This window comes from Triturus cristatus, chromosome 12, assembly GCF_964204655.1.
Source record: "Triturus cristatus chromosome 12, aTriCri1.1, whole genome shotgun sequence".
NCBI lineage: Eukaryota > Metazoa > Chordata > Amphibia > Caudata > Salamandridae > Triturus > Triturus cristatus.
Genome location: NC_140595.1, coordinates 765,988,687 through 766,012,489, shown reverse-complemented (window position 1 = coordinate 766,012,489; position 23,803 = coordinate 765,988,687). Strand labels below are relative to the sequence as shown.

At 46.4% G+C, this 23,803-nt stretch overlaps 1 protein-coding gene across 1 annotated transcript in view; it reads left to right on the top strand.

Moving 5' to 3' along the window:
• Positions 1 to 23,149, top strand: part of LOC146782766 (extracellular calcium-sensing receptor-like) — a 90,381-nt gene extending 67,232 nt beyond the window's left edge. Inside the window, exons 5-7 of the mRNA XM_085637239.1 lie at positions 4,654 to 4,662; positions 22,030 to 22,153; positions 22,230 to 23,149. Of these exons, the coding sequence (XP_085493365.1) occupies positions 4,654 to 4,662; positions 22,030 to 22,153; positions 22,230 to 23,149 (1,053 nt within the window). The remainder of the gene's footprint in view (positions 1 to 4,653; positions 4,663 to 22,029; positions 22,154 to 22,229) is intronic.
• Positions 23,150 to 23,803: the final 654 nt, after the last annotated feature.

Genomic DNA, 23,803 nt, shown 5'->3' with positions numbered 1-23,803 from the left:
CTCTCAGCCCACACCTGCTGACCCGCCGCCTGCCTCAGACATGTTTGATCTGGACGAGATCATCGACCCGCGTTCGTCCGACTGGGCCCCCGCGGATAAGGTTGTGGAGTATGTGGCTTGCACATCCGCAAGCCTCTGGAGAAAGACGTGCGTAACTGCCTCCGGGCCAAGTGTCCCCGGCCCTCTTTAGCTGACAATGTCGCGCTCACCCCGGAAATAGACCCTCATATGGCGACTTTCCTACAGAAATTCATCCGTGACCCTTAGAAAGGGATCGACCGGTCATGGAGGGCCTGTCAGGACAAGCTCCTGGATGTCCTGGGCCCGTTAATAAAGGTTCTGGATATGGCCAAGGAGGCTAAAACTTCAAGCTCACTCATCTCTCCTGATGGTCTTTCCGGTTGGGCTCAATGGGCCATTGTGTTCTTAGAAAACGCAAACTGCTAGTTATCCACCCAGCAACGATGTTTGTTGCTAATCAAAGTAGATCCCAAGTTGGGGGACTTGGCAGAATCTGAAGCAGGTCCTGTTGCACAAGGTGGTCTCTTTGGTGACCCGTTCATAAAAGAATTGGGCAAATTCGTAAACACCTTTACGTCTTTGGATAGGGCGCAATACACCATTAAAAAGTATTTTCCCCGGGTTTTCAGAGGGGCCGGTCGAGGTAGAAGCCGCTCGACCGGCCGAGGTTCCAACCACCAATCTAGAGGTCAAGGCTCCAGAGGTCAATACCAGGACCAAGGTCGATTTGGTAATTTCTACCCCACCAGGAGTCATCGAGGGAAAGGACGAGGATTCCATGCGGCAGCAACCTCTTCCTCTGGTGAGTGTCATTCCTTCTTCCCTCTTAAAAATTGGGGGGCGGCTGGGGAATTTTTCCCAGGCTTGGACTTCTGTCATAGGGGATCAGTGGGTGCTCCAGACTGTACGCGGTTTCCACATAGAGTATCTGGGTGCCCCTTACCAACAAACCAGACCCCACCCCATAGTTTTTTCTCAACAGGAATCAGTTCTGGTAGACGAGGAGGTTTCTGCGCTTCTGGAGAAGGGTGCCATAGTGCCTACGTCACTTCACCCTCGGGGCTTTGTCAGCAATCTGTTTCTAGTGGACAAGCCGGATGGGGGAAACGCTCATGCACAGAACTATGCGCAGGAAACCAGGACCTCAGTGAATTGCGATGTACCAAAAACTCACCTCAGTACCCAGAACCTCTATCTGACTAGCATCAGTGTCTCATTCGCTCTTCGTATCATCTCGAAGCTACCAAAGATTAGAGAACCCACAACATGCGACTTAGCGTACTCTCAGGAATGGTGGGAATCAGAAATACCTGTTCGTTATTATTCTCATATCAGTCCACAACAAGAGTAATCAAAGACACAGTAAAGTTTTAAATGTTTATTTTATAAACTACGTGTCCTAAGATGCAGTACTTTGGCTAATATAAGCAGACAAATGATTAGGAATAAAACCATCAGCATAGTTACAATACCATATAAAATGAAGGGAGAAATAATGTTACAAATTTTAGTGGAATACAACCACCCTCCCTTAGCTAGTAAGCTGGTATTAGTAAACTAATAGAAGGTCTCTAGGTTTGAATGGGGAACCCCATACCATAAATATCAGCTTAGGTGAATCACATCACAGGATCAGCTTTGCTCTGTGTCTGGAAAAGTATTCTCCAAAGTGAGTATCTCATGCATGCAAACTGCAATATTAAAGGCGCTTGAATTTCAGATATTTGCAGCTGTGAGCGTGTTATGGCTAGAGCGTGGGATGATCAACCTGAATTTAAAAGCATACATTGTTTGTTGGCCCTGACTGTGTCTGCACACAGTGTTCAGACCAAGATCGCGGTGCACATCTATGGATGTGAACAACAGACCGTTCCCATGTGAAGAAAAGGCAAGCAAGCAGTTTTCATATAATAACATCTATCTGCAGTGTCTTGTGCAAAAGCAGCAAAAGTGGCAATATGGCATTTTAACTTCTAAGACGCTTATGCTAACATAGCAATGTGTGTACCTGGACTTCCGTCTCCACTACACCCCCCCTTGATCAGACCACGAACAAATAGGGATACAATTTAGGAACGCAGAGTTCAAGTTCGACAGTGACAGAACCAAGTGCATGGATTGTAAATCCATATAAATGGCAGTGAAAGTTCAAAAAATCAGCATAAAAATGGAAAAAAGAAAAAAAGAAAAAACGTTTGAAATAATCTCTCGCAAAGGCTCAGCACAGCCTAAATAGCGAATCAAAAAAAGAAAAAAGAAAAACTCAAAAAGTGTAGTTTAAATAACGGAAGTGGGTCGACTTCCAAGTTAATCCATCAACGCGTAAGCACAATAAGTAGCGACAGCCTCCAAGAGGAAGTCATTATAATGTTTGGTAAAAGTATTCACCATCCAGTCTAACAAAATAAATGAACATACATGTTCCTCAATAATTGGAGCCTCTAGCACAATCAGAGGGCAACTTGCGTGTTCCTCAATGTAACTTCTCGCCAAGAAGTCATAGGCTGCCGTATATATGTTCCAGTTCCCTAGGACTCCATGTGCCGCTCCACAGGCCATAATCCTGCTACCAGAACAGTCCAACTCATGAGCCACTAAGGGACTTATCAGTCGATCATAATCCGGGGCAGGAGACACCGAGTTCGACAGGCACAAATCCAGAGCCCATTCGAAGGGACAATCTAGGCAATGAAAAACAGGTTGCACGCAAGTAAAGTAAGAAAACCGGAAGGAAAATCCATAGGCTATGCTTAAAGTGGCTAGTGGCAATGTTCCATAATATTCAAGCATCCGGTTACGAAGATGGAGCAGCTGGGGCAGGCTGTCGTGTGACACATATTGTGCAGCCATTGCGCAGCAAGCAGACCAACAGGAGCACACCAGCCGTGAGGGCGAGAATTAACGGGAGCCCGCCGAAGACGCTGGAAAAAATAGAATGAAAAAATGCCGGTATCACACCAAAGATTGTTTGGAAAGAGGTCACGAGGCCGGAGCCCACAACTTTGAAAAAATGCGCCAAGCCAGTTGTTGACGAGGCATTGAATATAGTGTTAATCAGAGCACCGAAGTGAAGGGGGAGATCAGTATTCAAAAGCGCATGCGCACGCAGGACAAATGTTTCACGGGAGAAAGTCAGAGCGACTTCTTTTTGAGACAATAGAGCCCTTATTCTGCTCATCTTGTTGAACTCTGCTTTCAAGGTTGGGATGGAAGGCCAGATGGATACATCCAGCCTCCCATGCGGGGGCGGGAAAAGGACATTTTTACAGCTGACTACTCGTTGTGAAACAGTCACAATGTAGGGAATTCCCACTAGCATCCCGCAGCAAGCCTCATTATTTAAAAGCAAATAACTACCATTAGCTAACAATGTAAAAGTGGGCATACTAGCTGGCACTGGAATCCCTTTCAGAACGCAAGCTAAATTCGGTGCCTGAACATTGCATGCACCATGCAATTGGATGTGCCTACAGACTACTGAGTGATCAGGTGAGGAAGCACATTCCTCACCTTTCAAATAAACCTGTTTACCTTCTCTCATGCATCTGTATGTAAATGGGAGTGACCAAACTTCATGCAGAAAAGCAGTATCCAATGGTTCATATCTGCCTAGGGCATAATGTTTCATACAGGAACTGAACTTAAACACAGGAAATGGCAAGCTGATTAACCCGTGGATAAGCCACACAGCAGAGTTCAATTCGGCCACAGAGAAAGGCAAAGGTTACAACTTTTCAATATGCAGTAATGAGTATGTTGCATCTTTCATGGACATGAACTGTTGTTTTGCAGTCAGATTAAATGGCAGGAATAAAGAACATGTATTTATGTAGTCCCAGGGAACTTTCCCAGCCTTCAACATTTGCAAAGTTCATGCAAACTACATTATCAAACGGAATTGATTTTGGCCATGATATAAAACAGACATATCTTCCTGTACAATATCCACAACAGATGAAACAATATTATCTAATGTGTAAATTCTGGAAGAAAGGGTGTTAATGCTATTATCGATAACAGCTAGCACCTTTTCAAAATTCGCTTGATCAATAGCTCTCAATCTGGAGGCCACTTCAATTTGCGATAATTTCCAAACTTCGTTATGAATAGCATATACCCATCTTTTGGACCTGCCACCCACAGGACCCTTAACAAAATCATTCAAATCCATTTTGTCATGTAATTTTGATAAATGAAGTATAACAGATGCCAAGGTGGAATGTTGCAGCCAGTTCTGACATAACTTCCCTACTGAATAGGTAGTAACCGAATGGGAAGATTCAAAGCGTGGGTCCACTCTAACCTATGTATATCCAGGGTATAGACCCAGAAAACGATGTTGACAGGAATCCAAGCTCTTCTGCTATATCAACCATCCTTCACGATTTAAATTGGAAATGTTGAAGGATGTGTTAGTAATATATGACGGCAACGTCTCAAGGGACAGATCTGTGTGATTATCCCATCTTGGGTAAGCATCCAGATCAGGAATAGATGGGGAATTAATCTTTTTAGAAGTAGCCAATCCAAAGCAGGTAGTTTGAAAAATGGTAGAATTCAAAAATAACATGTGGTTTGGGATAAGGCAAGCACGATGCAGAGACTCCGTTCCTTGTACCTGCCATGGTTTAGAACACCAAAGTGATTTAAGATCAATGGTATCTTTCCCTAGCTCATAACCCCTTATAGTCAACTCATACATAAAGGATTTGGAATATAACAATTTAGTCGAAGTCAGTCTAACTTTAGAAGCTGGCTCTACAGCTAATTTAAAGTAAAATGCTTCAGGGTCAGATTCACTGAAATCCGTAAAATATGTAACTTTGCTCACTAAAGTTTTAGAGCTGCCTTCAATTGGCGCCTTACAATGTTCCCATTGCGTATAATTAACAAAAGTTCTAAATGTATTGGCTTTATGTAGGAAGTGATTACCATAGTGTTGGTAGCAAAACAGCTCCCCCTAATTAGCCGTGTCTAAATACAAATCTTCAGCATCAAAGGCAGCATAATATTTCAAATCAGAAAACAGTGCCTCTATGGCCTGGACGTCCCAATCATCAGAGCGGATGTTTTGTTTCACAATATCACCCATAGAAACACGAAGAACATTTGGGACATTAATCACCTCTGTAGGACCATGAATTTGAAATTGAACAGCATCCCACACAATCCCATCCAACACAGGCCAGGCAGTAATATTCAAAAAAGTCTGGTCCCTTTTCATGATGTGCGATGAGGAGTGGGGGGCCAAAGTTCCATCAATTAGTCTAATTGTAGATCTTTTGGTGAGATAGTGTCCATTTACAAGACGAAAAAATACCAACACAAATCCAATGGATATAAACAAAAAGATACATATGAGCAACAGCCAAATGTAAGTCCAGGGGGGAATTAAAAAATGTCTTTTAAACCAAGCAGCAAAAATAGTAACTTTTGATGGGGGATTGGAAGTCATAGAGTTAGTATCAAATGAAAATCGTGACTGGTCAACTGCAGTTGATTGTAAACCAGGCAATGATACATCTGTGGGATAAGCATAGTCAGTATCTTCAGATTGATCACCAGCCGGTGGAGGCAACAAGGGATTAGTAACTGTATGCATCTCGATGGCAATGTCAGGCCTGTTGGTATTTGCCGGAGCCAAAACAGAATTTCTCAGCATCGCTGGACAAGAGACCGCTAGAGTCATACTAAGAAGAATCAGCCACTCGCTGTAGTTTGACATTGTCAATGGAGATGCACCTGTTATCCTTGCGACCAGGAAGTGGAGGTAAAATGACTGTTCTTGTACCCTGCATGCCAAGCACTGGTACTGGTGCACGATAAGAGGGGCTGAACTCCTTCTTGTTCTCCAGCTTCTCACGGACCAGGTCACCAACTCGATGTAGCCAGCCGACTACCGGAATCTGAAGCGCAGCATCAGTTGTGGAGGGCAAGTGTTCTTTTGCAAGACTGTCTCAGGTCTCTTGTAGATTCTGTAATACAGCACAGTGATCATCTACGTCAAAGGGTGCGGCTGACGCCGCCATGTCTAGACCATCAAGGTCCGGGAAAAACATCTTTATGCCAAAGAGCATTTTGTATGGGGTCCACCCACCCAGAGACCTTCTAGGGAGATTATTAAGTGCACGTTGTACGTTATAGAGATGGGCTAACCAGTTCCTGCCAGTGCCTAAAACCCTAGCTGTCAGGGATTGCTCTAAGTCATGGTTCATCCGTTCCACAACACTATTGCCCTCAGGCCGGTATGGAGACGAAAATTTGACTTGGACCCCCAAGGATCGCATGGCTCCTTTGTACACCTTAGAGGCGAACGCAGGACCTTGGTCAGAATGAAAGGTTCCACATGCAAAGATTCCCACAAAGACACGCAAATCCCTGATGACAGTTCGAGCATCAGCACTCCTTTGTGGCCATACCCAAAGAAAACGTGTGCATGAATCTACTGCAACTAAGATGTACTTATACTCAGTATCAGAAGAGAAAGGACCGCAGTGATCTAAATAAACATACCCAAGTGGTTTATTAGATATGTACAACTGCGTTTGTGGTGGGCGCGTAGCAGTCGAAGGTTTAATATTCTGGCAAATGTCACAATTAAGAACATAAGCACGAGTTTGTTTATACAATCCGCGCCACCAGTAACGTTGTTGTAAAAGAGTAACAGTCGCTGAAATGCCGGCATGGGCAGAGGCCATACCTTTGTGAGACGCTATTATCAAGGAAAGTCTGCAGTCCGCGTTGGGAATCAACCTGTCACCAACGTCGTTAATTCTCACATAGGGAACTTTATCAGGACTTAAATGATAAGAGTACCGTGAAGGGAAACATATAGGGTAATTACTTCCCTTCTCCGTTGCAGCAATAGCTGCCAAGATGTCATCATCAATCTTACTTTTGGATCTTGTAACTGCTGCTACTAGATATGTTGCCACTGCAGTTTTCGCTGCTTCGTCAGCTAAGCTGTTCCCGACAGCGTGGAGACACCAACTCACTGGTGCCCAAGTGTGTGAATCACATTCACGGGAGGCAGATTCTGTTTAAGTTCTGCCACTCTAACCCAAAGCATTTTATGCTTAATTGTGCTACCCTTGGAATCACGATATTCATTTGGAGACCAAAAGAATAAATTGTCATTAAAAGACTGAACACAGCAAAATGAGTCACTCACTATAAGAGTTGTAACCCGTGGATCAGCAAACTCCAGCGCAAGCACAAGAGCACGTAGCTCTGCCAACTGCGCGGTACACTCAACCAATGACTGCGTATGCACGACATCAGCCTTGAATTCACCATTCGCGAAAGTACTAGCCACAATTGCGCAGGCCGCTGAATAAGCATGCTTTGATTCCGTAGCCGGTTGCGCAGAACCATCTGTGTATATGACACAACGGTAATCCTCAAGTGGGCACAATGACAGAGGAGCGGGATGAACGAATTCATACTGCAAGTACTCCTGAGTCTGCAATGAGGCATTACAGATGTATGTGACATCTGGTGATGTCAAGGAAGTGGCCCATTGTATCCAACGGGATTGCAAAGCTTTAGAATTAGGTACACTGGCTTTCGTCACTGCCTCAAGAGCAGGATACGATGTGACAACCAAAATGCATTTCCCTTGTGACAGCGCTCTCTCTTTAAGAATCGCCATCTGCACTGCAGTTAAAACTTTTTCGACCGTGGAAAAGCGCATTTTAGCCAAAGTGTACAGGTGTGATTTGTAAGCAATGGGGACTGTATTGCCCTCATTGAACGTTAAGTACGTGAAACCTACTGTGCCGGGCACAATTCGTATTACCAGGTTAGTGTGGGCATCATGTGTCAGTAAGTATTTCGAAGCAAGAAGGTCAGCCTGCAAAGAGTGCAAGATAGCTGAATGCTCTGGCAGCCAGCTCGATTTGGAAAAATTAGGTTGTACCAAGGCATATAGAGGCTTGATACGCTGGGCAGAACCGGGAATGTAAGTACGCCCGAAATTTAGAAAACCCAGCAGAGATTGTAGTTTCTTCAGCGATGTCGGAGAACGCAAACATGCGCACTTCTCCAAGTGAGAGGCTAATCCTCGACCTTCATTATTGAGCTCGTAGCCCAAAAACAACACTGTTTACTCTGCAATGTGAGACCTCGCAAAGTTGAATTTATAACCGAAGTCCGCAAACATAACAATGATGCGGTCAACCCGATACAGCCATAATTCATTGTCTGTGAGATAGATATCATCAACATACGAGTACGCATCAGGGTCAATGCTCTCTAACAGAGAGACTACACGTTTGGCAAAGATGCCAGGGCTTTTTTTATAGCCCATGGCTAATCTCTTAAACTGTTTTTGTTTGTCGCCTGAAGTAAAGGCTGTCCACTGTCTACTAATAGAGGACAGATTATGGCTGAAAAAGCCATTAGATATGTCAAGTGTGGTCTTAAACCTTTTTTGCACGAGACTATCATTGAGGGCGGAACTGTGGGTATTCTGTACAGCACAAGTCCGACAATGGGAGTTTAAATGCCGGTAATCCAAAACTAGGCGGTACGACCCATCAGGGTTAGTTACAGTGAATAGAGGATTATTCATCGGTGACACACAGGTTTCAATAACACCTTGATATTCCAATTGTTCAAGGATTTCTGCGATGTGAGATCTAGCCTCGCGGCGCATGGGATATTGGGGTTGCGGCTGGGGCAGAGACCGTAAAGTAATCTCATGGCTTGTCGACAATTTAGCCCACCCAACCTGCGTACGGTACACAGTTGGAGCAAGCACCTGGGCCCACTCTTGAGCAAATTTCTGAGCATGATCCTTTGGCACAGTGTGCGCGAAAGATGGGAGGATTACCTCCTCCCCTCTAGGAGCAGTCAAAACGAAAGCTGGGTGCCAGTCCACCTCTGCCAATAGAATGTCATATGTAGAGGTCAGATTATCCCAAAAATCCCTTGTATTGTATGTTGTATGTCACCCTCAATGTTAGATCTGGGGGTCTCTAGTTGGCAGGGTAGGTACCACTGTCCAAGTAGGGACCCTTGCTTCTAGTCAGGGAAAGGGGGATACACTGTTAAGATAACCCCTGCTCACCCTCTAGGTAGCTTGGCCTGAGCAGTCTAGGCTATCAAAGGCAATGTGTAAAGTATTTGTACCAACACTCACAGTAACACAGTGAAAACACCACAGATTTACTCCGCACCAGTTTTAGAAAAATAATGTATCTTTACTAAAAACTTCACAAGACCAAATACTACAGACAAACCAACATATAATTCAAAAAGGTTACTTTAAGGATAGTTCAAGAGTTTGCAGAAAGTACTCCAGGATGTCAAAGTCAGTGTCCTGCACAATGCGACTCTCAATGCACAAAATGCGACACTTTCGTGCCCAACAGTACCTGTAGTTGCGATAAGGTTCCCAAAAGCTATAACAAGGAAGATGGCAAAGGCGATGCGATGCTCCTGAGATCCTGGGGAGGCTTTGCAGCAGCCCTGCTTCACGCAGCAGAGGTGGATGCGCCGGCTCCGATCTGTAGGGGGAGGATGCGATACCTTTGGCTTTCGTTGCGTAGGTTTCTTAGGGGGAAGCTTCACGCACAGGTTCGATGCGACACTCTTCGATGTGGTGCGATGCGTGGCGCAGCGTTGCCTTCCGGCGCCGCAACTCTCGATGCGCCACGGAACGGGACTCTGCGTCGACGCACGCAGCGATTGGAGACTTTTCACGCACCGGCAGTGGTGCGGCCCGCAAACTGGTTCTGCGACAACCCTCGCAATGGCAGGAAGCTTCACGCTTCGGGACGATGCTCGACGCACTCGGCGATGCGGAGACCCTGCGTGTTGCGATGGTGCCGCGATGAAATTTTCCACGCACTCTCGTCTTGCGACACGCAATCGGATGATGCGCTGGGTACCAGTCACTCTTGTTCACGCTTCTGCTTCCCAGCTCCCTCAACACAGCAAAACGACCTCCTGAAGCCCCAAGACTGGGCAAGCCCTCCAAGGCAGGTCAGAACTCTCTCAGCAGAGTTCCAGGGGAGCTGGTGGTGAAGTCCTTTTGTTCCTGGGACTTCTTAACAGGGAGCCAGCTCTTCTCAGGCCCTTGGAGATCAGAATCAAAAGAAGGGGACACAGCAAAGTCCTTCCCCTCTCCTTGGCAGCAAAGCAAAACAGCAAGCAGGCAGTCTTCTCCTCTTCAGTTTCTTCCAGCTTTCTCCTTGGCAGAGGTTTCTTCTTAGTTCCAAAGTGATCTAAAGTTTAGGTGTCTGGGGTCCTCTTCTTATACCCCTCCAAGCCTTTGTCTCTCTTTGTTCCAGTGGGGGGATTCCCCTGCTCAAACCGGTTCCTGGGTGTGCTCTGCTCTGGAGCACCTGGTTCCTTTCAGAGTGAGGGGCAGGGTCGTTAGACGCTCAGCAGGAGGTGGAGCCTTCTTTGTGCCAGCAGAGGCAGAGTCCTCAGCCTGGCCAGCAGGGGGTGGAGCCAGCTTTGTGTTTGGCAGGGACAGCCCTATTCAAACCCAGGGACTACTCCTCCCACCCATCTAAAGCAGATCTCCCTATTCACCCTGCTGCTGACTCATCCAGGCTCCTGGAGCCACCTAGCCCTTCACATGACACCCTTCAGCCAACCAGCACACAGGCACACAGGAAGGTTAAACAGGAGAATAGCTACTTTCTAAAAAGTGCTATTCTCACACAGTGAATTTAAAAACCATCTTGCTAAAACGATGTATAATTAAATTCTGAACACAGAGATACCAAACTTGGATTTTCTATCTTGCCCTTATGGGAAGATAGGCATGTAAACAGCCTTCCCCATTCTATCCTATGGGCAAGATAGCCTCTCAGCAGTGAAAAACGAAAATGGCTGTAATTCACTACCAGGGCATGTTACACACCTCAGTACATGCCCTACCTTTCAGATACACTGCACCCAGCCCAGGGGGGTACCTAGGGCCACCATAGGGATGCCTGACATGTACAGAAAGGGAAGGATAAGGCCTGGTCAGTGGGTGCACTGGCCAGGTCGACATGGCAGTCCTGGACTGCACATAGGCACTGCAAGCAGGCCTAAGACATCATTTTAGCGCTACTCCTGTGGGTGGCACAATCAGTGCTGCAGCCCACTAGTAGCATTTGAATCACCAGCCCTGGCACACGCAATGCACTTTACTAGGGGCTAACAGGTGAAACAAATATACCAATCATGGATAACCAATCAATATAACAATTTATACAGAGAGCATATGCACTTTAGCACTGATCAGCAGTGGTAAAGTGCTGAGTCCTATTGCCAACAACCACAGGTCAGAAAAAATAAAGGAGGAAGAAGCAAAAAGTTTGGGGATAACCCTGCAAAAAGGGCCGTTTCCAACACTCAATTAAAAGGATGATGTCATATAGTCTGTCAGGGGCAGCCTCTCTAGTATCCGCAGTTTCTACAGTAATGAACGTGTCAGTTGCTGTCGCCTCCAGATATGGACGCAGTGCTTGCTGCACTACTGTACCCTCCGCTGTCGAGCAGCGTTAGTGCCCATGTCAGGTTCCGAAGCTGCGTTCTCACTATCTGTGGCATACCTCGCTGTTAGTGCAGCAACCTTCTTCTTCTGAAATGGGGGACGTTGACGTGCAATCTCGTCCTGCTTGCCTTTACCGTCAGGCTGATGGGGTTGCTCACGTCCTTGTTGGGTACCCCGACCCTTGCCACTTCTCCGCCACCGGACTGTGAGGCTGATGTTTCCTGTGAAGAATGAGGAGAACATTGTTCAGTAACCTGAAATCTATCAGGTGACCTTATTCTAGTGCGATCGCGCAAATCATAAGTGCGTTCACTAGACCCCTGTACTGGTTTCGCTGGGCGAGATCCCTGTTTCTGTTGCTCCTTTCCTCGTTTCTTATTCCGCCAATTTTGTTTAGGAAAAGCTGGACGATCGTCTTTAAGAGACGAACCCGCCTTAGTTTGCAGCTGCACATCTGCAATGATAATATTAGGCTTAATCCCCAAACTAATGCGGCCTATAGTTCTATAAGCCGCCGCAATAATTTTAGGCAACTCTCGGGGTTTATCGACGTCGTCTACGAGGGCTAAACCATTCGCCACTTGAAAGTGTACCGCATCCCCCCCTAGGTTACCAAGGATGAGAGAGGCAACTACGTGGAACACACCGGCAAGTCTCATTCCCAACTCGACCGCTGCCTCCGGACCGTGTTGATCTTGAACACGTTTGATGACGGAGGGAAGCACTGCCATAGACAGCCCCTACCTGCACATTGCGTGAAACGTATTGCACTAAAGCCCGATGTACTGTAATCAAGGCTGCATGGAGGACACGTACCTCATCCACCGTAGCATTCAAATAACGAAGATGAGGTGTAAATCCGGCCAGTACCGGCCAAGTGGCCCCTGGAATGGACAAAGGGCCCAAACAAACCGGTGTAACCGAGTGGGGGAGGGCACCATTAAACCAAATACGATGCTGCCAAGCCGAAATAGGAATCTCCTGCGTCCTATATGGTGTATAATTCGCTGGGACCTGCGTGGGAGTATAGGAGTGAAACGTACTATCGTCCACATTCACCGTCGGCATAGTAACCCAAGAGTAAAACAACTCATAGGGATATGATTAATCGGCACTCACCACAAAGATAACAGCCATCCCACCGTCAGGCACCTCGAACTGCGTCAAATGACACCGGAGAGGTGCGTGGCTATGCGCCGCAATAGCGAACGCAGCCATAAGGACACAGAGAAGAAAAACAATCTATTATAACAGTAGCACAAGGGTTCAAAATAGAATAACCTTTTTAATTGACAAGCTTGATTGAACCTCTAGAGTAACTATTAGGTAGGACTAAACCGTCACTCCCGCTATCCGGAAAAAAGAGTGAGGGCGTCGTGGACTAATATAAGCACTACTAAGGCGTCTAAATCATAAGACCAAACGTTAGGTGCGCCATGTTGCAGGGATTCTGCTCATGCACAGAACTCTGCGCAGGAAACCAGGACCTCCGTGAATTGTGGTGTACCAAAAACTCACCTCAGTACCCAGATCCCCTATCCGACTAGCATCAGTGTCTCATTCGCTCTCCGTATCATCTCGAAGCTACCAATGATTAGACAACCCAGAACATGCGACTTAGAGTACTCTCAGGAATGGTGGGCATCAGAAATATTTGCAGCTGTGTGCGTGTTATGGCTAGAGCATGGGCCGCTCAACCTGAATTCAAAAGCATACATTGTTTGTTGGTCCTGACTGTGTCTACGTACAATGTTCAGACCAAGATCACGGTGCACATCTAGGGATGTGAACAAAAGACCGTTCCCATGTGAAGGAAAGGCAAGCAAGTAGTTTTCATATAATAACATCTATCTGCAGTGTTGTGTGCAAAAGCAGCAAAAGTGGCAAGATGGCGTTTTAACTTCTAAGACGCTTATGCTAACATAGCAATGTGTGTACCTGGACCTCCGTCTCCACTACAGCTGGTCTATCGCCACTTCAAGATGGAGGGTATCCACCTCCTTTGAGACGTTCTTCGTCCGGCGGATTGGATGGTTTGTCTCGATCTGAAAGACGCTTATTTGGTGGTCTGCGTGTTTCCCCCCACAGACGTTTCCTCCAGTTCCTTTGGCGCGGACAACCGTACGAGTTCGTTTCGCTTCCGTTTGGCCTGTCGTCCGCCCCTTGGTGTTTTACCAAGGTTTTCAAACCGGTGGTGGAGTGGGAGTGGCTCTATGCTCGGGGAATGCGAATGATTGTCTACCTCGACGATCTCCTCCTCATAGAGGCGTGCCCCAGAAAGCTCCTGCGTCATCTTCAGATGGCGGTGAATCTTCTTCAGAACCTGGGCTTTGTGATAAACGAGCCCAAGTCCATGCTCTCTCCTTCTCAGTGCATCACGTTTCTTGGCTTTGAGATCGACTCAAGATTCTCCACTCTCAGCCTCCCCTCTTGGAAGGTATCAAAGATACGCCACGAGTTTTGGAGGATGTTTTCCAAGAGTCAGATCTCTCTCAGAGACCTTGCAAGGGTAGTTGGCTTGCTCTCGGCCTCTATTCAGGCAATTTTCCCGGGGCCCCTTCATTATCGGGCGTTGCAGCGCCTCAAGGCCCTGCATCTCCGGAAAGGTCGTCCCTATTCTCACAAGGTGTCCCTTTCGTGGATGCTCGGGAAGAGATCCACTGGGTGGCTTCAACACATGGAGGCGTGGAACGGGCGGGCTATTTTCGGCTCCGCTCCCGATTTTGTCATAGAATCGGATGCCAGCACTCTGGGTAGGGGAGCCAGATGCGACGATTTTTCTACCGGAAGACTGTGGTCTCCAGACGAGCGCAGGTTACATATCAACTGTCTGGAGCTCATGGCGGGCTCATTTGCGGCTCGTTGTTGGACGAGAGACACGATTCACTCCTCAGTCCTGCTGAAAATGGACAACATTTCCGCGGTCCGTTACATCAATCACCTGGGTGGAACGCGGTCCAAAGCTCTTTCCGACCTCGCGGCCAGTTTCTGGCAGTACTGCCTAGATCACCAAGTGTCAGTGACGGCGGAGTATCTTCCGGGGAGAGACAACCGGGTTGCAGACTTCCAGTCGCGTCATTTCACAGACTCCAGTCTGTGGAAACTACACTCAACAGTTTTTCGCTCTTTGGCTGAGCTCTGGGGTCCTTTCTCAGTAGACCTCTTTGCTTCCTGGTTGGAGTTCCAGGTTCCCCGGTTCTTCAGTTGGAGGAAGCGAAAGCGGAAGCGACGGATTCGTTCCTGCAGGATTGGAGTCAGGAGGAAGGTTATGCGTTTCCGCCTTTTGCAATGATCACCAGGGTAACTGCTCAGGTCTGGAGGCAGGGGGCGGACATTGTTCTCTTGTCCCCTCTTTGGAGGTCTCAAGTCTGGTTTCCGGTTCTTCTGGAACTTTCTTGGGATTCTCCAATCCTACTCCCCCTGTTTCCGAGTCTCCTTCTCTATCCCGATGGGGTAGCTCATCCTCTAGTTCTGCAGAACTCCTTGCAACTCATAGAGGATTACTGGCAATGCTGGGAAATCCCTTGCCTTTCGGCAAAAGCTGGCGAGCTCATGTCGCAAGCATTGGCAGACAGCACTGTCAAACGCTACAGATCTGCTTGGGGCCATTGGTCTCGTTGGTTTGTGTGGAGGGGTGTCGATCCCTTGGAAGCTGATGTAGTTTACATCCTTAATTTTTTAGCTCAGCTGGCGGACGAAGGTTTGGCTTAAAGATCCATCAATTCCATTTGCTCTGCTATTTCAGTGGGCCACCTGCCCCTGGATGGTTCCCCCTACTGGTGAGCACCCTCTGGTCTGCAAGCTTCTTCGGGGCATCCGATTGTCTTTGCCCCCAGAACCACGTTATTCGACGCTTTGGGACGTGAATCAAGTCCTCAACTTGTTCCTTTCCTGGCAACCGAACAGGTTTTTGTCGCGCAAGCAGCTATCTGCTAAACTGGCAATGCTTTTGTGTCTTATTTAGTGCCGACTTGTGTCGGATGTCCGGGTGTTGGATATCACATCCAGGATGTTCTCCCCTCGGGGTCACTTTTACTTTTCACAGAGGTACTAAATGTAACACCAGAACCATTTCTTATCCGGAGTTCCCAGATGCTCCTAAGTTGTGTGTGGTGAGGTGTTTGAAGGCTTATGAGTAGATGACAGAGGAGTTCAGACCTCCCGGTGAGCGGCAATTGCTCCTTGCTCCCAGGAAGCCCTTTAAAGCGGTCTCCTCTCCCACCATAGCCCGGTGGGTTCAGTGGGTCATGCAGGAGGCAGGCATTAGCCTTAGGGACTGTGACACCCATTCAGCTCGGGGGGGCGATGGCCTCGAAAGCCTTTGGCTTAGGTGAGCATCTGGAGGATATCCTAAATGCAGCTGATTGGTCTTCTGACTCCACCTTTCAGAGGTTCTATTTTAAGCCAGTGCTTGACATGGCTCACCTCGTGGTGAGCAAGCTTTGAACTAGCATAATCCTCGCCTCCAGTCCTGACATAGAATGAAAAATGTCCTAGCTATCGTAACGGAAAGTTTCAATTCTATTAAGGACTCGGAGGCGAGGATTATCCCGCCCTAGGGATTGCTAGATGATTTCCCACCCGTATGGAAGTAAGTAATGTGTTTTGCTTCTTGGGAGGATTGTTGTTGCCATTGTGTCTTACACTGTGTTGCTTTGTTGCTTTCAAGGCTTGTTACTCATGTATTTCTTTTGCATAAGTTATTTGTTGTGTTGTGCTTCAGTTCTGCCTCATATTCTTGTACGTTATGTCATGGGGTATTTCTCCGTGTTTAAATGTTCCCCTGTTGTTCCTCCTAGGATTAGATGCTGGTAAACAGGACGCTTAACGGTGGATCTCCGACTGACTGGGAGCTCAGAAAGAGGAATAGGGGACACTGAGAGTAGGCCTGGGCTAAAATTTCGTTCCGTTCACAGAAATTGCGATAATTTGACATTTTCACGTTCCGCGGAAAGCGCGAAAATGTCAAAATTTCCGCATTCCGCAGCTTTGCGATAATTTGGTTCTTGCTCGCGCTGTAAAATAATACATTCTCGCGCGGATCGCCTTACCTAAATCCCTGCGTTCGCCGACAAGTTTTCTTGATCCGGTCGCGTTCTCCATGAGATGTTGTATTGTTTTTAGCCATTTGCGCTGTCTCGCGACAGTTCGCGCCCGCAGTGACGTCATGCGTCGCGCGATCACGTCTTTCTTCTCGCAATCATGCACCGCGAGACAACTGAAAACAAGATGGCCGCGCTCGCGAGCAACCGCATGGGTAAATTGGCGAGCCGCAACCATGCAGAAAATCTCGCGAACATGCGGGAAAAAAACTTCCGCATCTTCGCGATATTTCCGCGTGTTTGCGATAATTTTTAACATTTTCACGATAATTTGCGAAAGTGGATTTCGCAAATTCCGCCCACCCCTAACTGAGAGCAGACTATGTTGGGACTACTGCGCCCTTATTGGACATAGAGACACTTATATTGTTGTGATTGGTTGTTTTTTTGTTGACTACCTGTTTCCCTGTGGTTCATTGGAAAAGTAGTCTTGTTTCTCTTCAATGGCTGCTGTATGGAATAAAGCAAAGAGAGTATGCATAATCTTCGCCTCCGAGTCCTTAATAGAATTAAAACTTTCTGTTACGATAGCTAGGAAATGTTTCATTCAGAGTTTGGAAATAGCACTTTTAGAAAGTGGCTATTTTCTTGTTCAACCTTTCTGTGTGCCTCTGCCTGTTTGTGAATTGTCTGTCTGGTTTGTGAATGACAGGGGCTGGGGTGGCTCCAGGAGGCTGGGTGAGTCAGCACTAGGCTGAATAAACCTATCTGTGTTTGGAGTGGTGGGAGGAGTAGCACCTGAGTCTGAATAGGGATGTGCCTGCCTTCCAGAATGCTGACTCCACCTCCTGCGGTACGTCTGATGGCCCTGGCCCACACTCACAAAGGAAGAAGATGTGCACTGGCAGAGTGCACCCAGAACTGGTTTGGACTGGGTCCAGGAACCCTCACACACGAAGAACAAAGACTTTTGGGGTATAAATATCAGAGCTGAAACCCTAACCTTTACACAAGAAAACTTTGTGATCAATAAGGAATCCCTGCCAAAGTGAACACTGAGAAGGAGTGCTGCCCTTGCTGTTTGTCTGGGGCTGACCTGCAGTTTGCTGAGGAAGAGGACTAATGGACTTTCTGCTGTGTGCTGTGTCCCCCTGCTTGAAGAGGAGCTGTGCTGTGTGCTTTGTAACTCTGAAGTGTCCCCAAGGACCTGAGTAGAGCTGGCCTCCTGTTTCTGAAGTCCCAGGCACAAAAGGACTTCACCTCCAGCATCCCTGAACTTCCTTCCTGCAAGTTCCAGTTTGCCAAGAGGGCCTGTAACAGTGTGTGAGGCCTTTCTGCTGTTGGGAGCTGACCAAGAGTGAGAAGAAGAAGAAAATCTGTTTTCCAACGCCGTTGATGCCGCCGCTGTGACGCCGCAACCTGCATCGAGGCCCAGGAAGCCGCGCGTGAAGTGACGACACTGCACCCAGCCTGCTCCGCAGCTCCTACATCCGACGATGCCTCTGACACCAGCAGCGATCGGCCGTGACCAATGCGAGTCTTCGCCAAGTGCCGGCCTCCTGATATTACGGCGCCGATAAGCGCCGAGGGTGACTCACAAGAACCGCCGATGACGCATCATCACCAGAAACTACATTGTTCTCCTTCGACGCAGTGCATCAGCACGACATCATTTTTCAAGGTACTGTTGTTCGGGGGTCTGTGTGACTCCGCGCCCGACACCGCGATCCTCGCGGGTGGCACCGTACTTTGGATTTTTCCCTGTCCTGACGTTGTGATAGCCCCTGTTGGTGCTATTTGATTTCTACAAGTTTATTTTTGCAACAACCTTTCTAAAGATATTTTACTGAGTTAGGTATGCTGGATTTTTGTCGTTTTGGTCTTGTTCAAGTTTATGTTTCAAAACTGGTGTAATATCCATTTGTGGTGTTTTCACTGTGTTACTCTGAGTGTTGGTAGAAATACTTTACACATTGCCTTTGGGATAAGCCTGTCTGCTCGTGCCAAGCTACCAAGAGGGTGAGCAGGGGTTATCTAAAGTGTGTATCCCCTTTACCCTGACTAGAAGCAAGGGTCCCTATTTGGTCAAAGTAACTACCTCTGCCAACTAGAGACCCCCAGATCTAACAATAATTAATTACTCTAATATCCTTTGATCATTTGAAGGAATGTGTAGACTTCTGTGTGTTTGAAACTAGTTCTATGCATGCTTTTTCCATTGTTTAAGGATACTTATTTTGAGCACTTTCTTATGCACAGTAGGTCTATATTACAGAAGAAAAAATTCCGAAAAAATAATCCAGCTATACTAAACACATTTAACTATATTTGTTTGGGCAACCAAGCTCTGAGTTATTATTGTGTTGATTTTATCACTAACTCTGTGTTCATGCAGTCTAGAGCTACTCAGATTCTAAAATCCCCAAAACGAATTGCCTAAGGGAATTAAAACCAAGAGCATGAAACAAATTGAGGTCAGTGTCCATGGATTCGCTCCATATTAAATAGGTTTTCAACATAAGGCCACCATATGTGCATGCCACCACGTAAGCATTAACCTGTCTCTTTTGCCAGTACCATGAGAAAGTGGGCTGCGGTTGAGGGGGGGTGTGAGCTCTTCTCAAGCAACAGCCACAATTCATTTCAGGGCGAACCAAAAAATTTATCAAATTCACCTGTGCTTAACCCTCTAGTAGCTTGCCACAAAAGCAGTCAGGCTTAACTTAAAAGGCAATGTTAAAGCATTTATGCAGCACATAAACAGAAATAAAGTGAAAACACAACAAAGGAAAAATCCCACACCAATTTAGAAAAATAGAGCACAATGTAATTAATGAAATGACACCAAAATGACAATAATACAATCAGTAGAAACAAACTCTGCAGGTTTAACGAATTAAGGTAAATAAAGAGCCTGAAAGAACAAAGTGCCACTCACAGTTATCTGGTCAAGACTCTGTTAAAGTTCAGACTAAACTCGATGGAGCACAGGGACCAGGTTACTCCTGCTTTAAGTGTTACCTTCTAATGACAAGTGCACAGAGCCCAGTTTGCGGTGTAGAAGGTGGCAAGGACTGGGTAGAGGATTGCAGATGTTTATCACTGTAGTCCAAAGAGCATCCCAGGTGTCAATTGTTGCTGTAGTGCAAAAATTCTGTGGGGAATACAGACTGTCATTGCTGGAGATGTGAAGCGGTAGTCATGCTGGTGATGTTGCAGTGCTAAGTACAGATCTCACTTTGCCGCCCGTTGCTCTGGGGGCTGTAGAGTGAAGAGCTGGGTTCAGCGGAGCTTCCTGTTGGCCAGCGGCATAGGCAGCAAAATCTTGAAGCGAACAGGCCCGTTCACAGTTTCACAGAGCCAAAAACTTTACAACTTCTCTTTTCCTTCAAGGATGATCTCAACATTTGCTACACCAGGGATCCAGGACCTGCAGGGCACCTCTTGAGTATCAAGAACCCTCTCCAGCACAGTCCGGCAGTTACAGTTGCAGGTTCTGTTGCAGTGGCAGGCAGCAGGTCAGTAGGATAGATGCAGTGAGGACTCTATAGCTTGTTATGTCCCTGTGGCTCAGAACACGTCAGACAGGTTACCCTTGGAGTCACTTTACACTGAGATGAAAGGAGCCATCCCGTCTTCATTCTTGACAACCACAACAGGCCTCAAGCAGCAGGGCATCAGGGTTTCCTTCTTCTATTATCCACAGGTCCAGGAGTGTACTGACGATTAGATCAAAGAGTCCTTCCTCTTTTTATGCCTGATGCCTAATATTTTGAAGTAGGAGAAGCTTCTTGAGTTTCCCCCTATAGAGGTCTCTGGAATTTCCTGCCTCCCTGCCCTGGTCCCAGTCTGTCTAGGGGCACACTGGGCTAATGGAAAGTCCTCTGTGTGTGAGCTAAGCCAGTGCCTTTGAAGGTCAAGAGAGGTAGGTGACACCTCCACCCTCTAACCTGACATTGATGGCCCATTCTGCCAAAATCCAGACCCTCTATTGTGATGCTGTCTGGGAGGAATACCCAAAAGCCCACTGCTAACTACACCTGGTCTTACGACCCAGAAAACATGCTGTAGGCACCAAATGGTTATGACAAGAAAATGCCATATTCCAATGTGTGGCATTTATATAATTGTGACACCAAACATAATATTCCTACCTGCTCTCTAATCACAGATTATCATTTATCAAAGTAATAAGGCAACCCAATGTTATCCTATGGAATATGTAGGCCTTGTAATAGTTTAAAATGAATTTTAAGGTTTTTCACTACTAGGACATGTAAAACTTAAAAGTAAATGTCCAACTTTTTAAATACAATACACCCTTCCCTATGGGCTGTTAAGTTAAGGGCCTTCCCTGAGGTGACATATGTATTAGAAAGGAATGTTTGTGCCTGGCAAACATTTTGTTTCACCAGGTTGAGATGGCAGTTTACGATGCACACACAGGCTGCAGTTGAAGCCCTGGGACATGTTTGAAAGGCTACTGAAGTAGGTAGCACGATCAGTGCTGCAGACTCACTAATTGCATTTAATTTACAGGCCGGTGGTACCCATAGTAGCCCTCTACAAGTAAACTGAAGGTGCCAATTGGGTGCAAGCCAATTTTACCATGCTTAAAGGAGAGAGCACAATCACTTTAGCACTGGTTAGCACTGGTAAAGTACAGAGGGGCATATTTATAATAACTGACGCATCCCTGCATATCAGCAGGGATGCACCAGTTATTTTGCGCCCAGGCTCCGCCACCATGGATGCGCCGCATTTATAATGCGGTGCACCATGGGGCAAAAACAGCACAGATGCGTCACGCATCTGTGCCGTAAAAGTGGCGCATTGCTGGAGTTTCGTCGCAAGTCTGACGCAGCTCCAGCAATGCTCTGGGGGGCCCTATTTGCACAAGCTGCGTCAATCCTTACGCCTGCTTCAAGCAGGCGCAGGGTTTTGACGCAGCATGGGCTCAAAAGTGACTGAGTGAAGTCTTGTAGATTTCACTCAGCCACTTTTAGGAGGCGTTCCTGCGCCGGAACGTCCCCACCTGCCCTGGAACGCCTACATGTGGCGCAGGGCTTTACAACGTTACGCATCTCCCAGATGCGTCACGTTGTATATACCCCGCACCATGGCGCAGGATTTGCGCCGCTGCTGCATCACAAAAGTGACGCAACGGCGGCGTAAATGAGGCGCAACTCAAACATAAATCTGCCCCAGAGAGTCTCCAAGGCTAAAATTACCAAAGTAAGATCCCCAAGTCAATCGTTAGCCTAGTAGCAACTAAGCTATTAGAAAATTGGTAATAACTCCTTCAAATCAGATGGTTTCCAGTAGTAACTCTTCCTTTGTGCTTCCTTTCAATTGCCTACCATCATTAAGAGCAGAGCCTATTAAAGTGGTTGAACATTTTAATTGCACTTTAAACAACCAATACTGCCTGAAAATTAATCTCTTACTGACCTTTTTTTCTGTTCCCAGGTTCCTGTGTCTGTGTGCAATCCGAGCTGTCCCACTGGATTTAGAAAGGCTACCATACCAGGCAAGCCCATTTGCTGTTTCCAGTGTGTTCAGTGCTTACTAGACGAGATTTCTAACCAAACAGGTAAGAGAAATGAGCATGTCCATTTGACTGGTCAAGAACAATGCACTAATGTACTTTTCATTATTTCATATCTCAGATTCCATTGAATGCTTCAAATGCCCCTGGGATCAGTGGCCCAATAAGAAAAGTGAAAGATGCATCCCAAAGGTCACAGACTTTCTCTCATTTAAGGAAGCTTTTGGAGCTACCCTGACAGTAACCAGCATTTTGTTATCGGTGATTCCTGCTTTAATCCTTGGAATCTTTGTCTATTACAGAAACACGCCCGTCGTCAAAGCAAGCAACTCTAACCTTAGCTATCTGCTGCTTCTTTCTCTCATCCTGTGCTTTCTCTGTGCTTTGGCTTTTATTGGATACCCCTCAGCTGAAAAATGTATGTTCCGCCAGGCTGCATTTGGAATCACATTTGCTCTCTGTGTCGCTTGCATTTTGGCCAAAACCATCATGGTGGTCATTGCATTCAATGCCACAAAACCCAACAGTGCCTTCAAGAAATGGGTTGGGCCTAACCTGTCTTATACGATCATTAGCATTAGTACTTTGAGTCAGATTCTTCTATGTGTTTTTTGGTTGCTTCTCAATCCCCCTTTTGCTGAATATAACACCCACACCCAACCTGGAATTATCATCGCAGAATGCAATGAGGGTTCCCCTGTCGCTTTCTGGTGCATGCTGGGATACCTTGGGCTTCTGGCCTCCATAAGCTTCATAGTGGCCTTCCTGGCTAGGAAACTGCCTGACAGCTTCAACGAGGCTCAGTACATCACCTTCAGCATGCTCGCCTTCCTCAGCGTCTGGCTCTCTTTTATTCCAGCCTATCTCAGCACCAAGGGCAAGTACATGGTGGCCATGGAGATTTTTGCTATTTTGTCTTCTACCTTAGCTTTGGTTTTGTGCATTTTTTCACCAAAATGTTACATAATACTCTTGAGACCTAAAAGGAATACCAAAGAATATCTAATGGGCCGTGGTGCAGGACAAACCAAGAAATTCTAGTCTACTACTGTAAACCTGTTGTAGTTAGATATACATTTTCCTTCATTTTCTGTCATATGTGTCTGACATGGTACATAAACTCTAGATATTTACACTACCAATAAATTCAATTATGTTAAAGATCATTATTTTTATCTCCCATCGTTAGCTTATTGTTGACTTCACATCTATGTTACATAGTGTTGACACAGGTAGGTGTGTTGTGTTGTTCTTTTATAAGTAATGTGCATTTCTAATGACATAATTTGCATAAAACACTCTGTATGATAGCTTCACCTAACATTGGCATTACTGTGACATGCACACATTGGATTATTTTGAGGACATGTGTGTCCCTCTGGTACCTGTGATTCTTGTATACATCTTTAGTATCTGGCTACTCCAAGTTGTACACTACTATCCACAGGAATCCGTTGTACCAATTCCATGATGTGATATAGAATTTGGGCACATCTAGCATATTTATGAGCCTACAGATCTTATTTATTCCATAATAGCCATGAAGTATTTTCCTCCATTGATCCACTGACATGTTTTTAATGATAAATACGGCAAAACTCAAAGCTTTCTTGATTGTGAAACTGTCAACATATGGCAGACACATTGGCATGCATGAAAAATGGACCATGTAGTATTTGCACTGCGGTCAAGGAC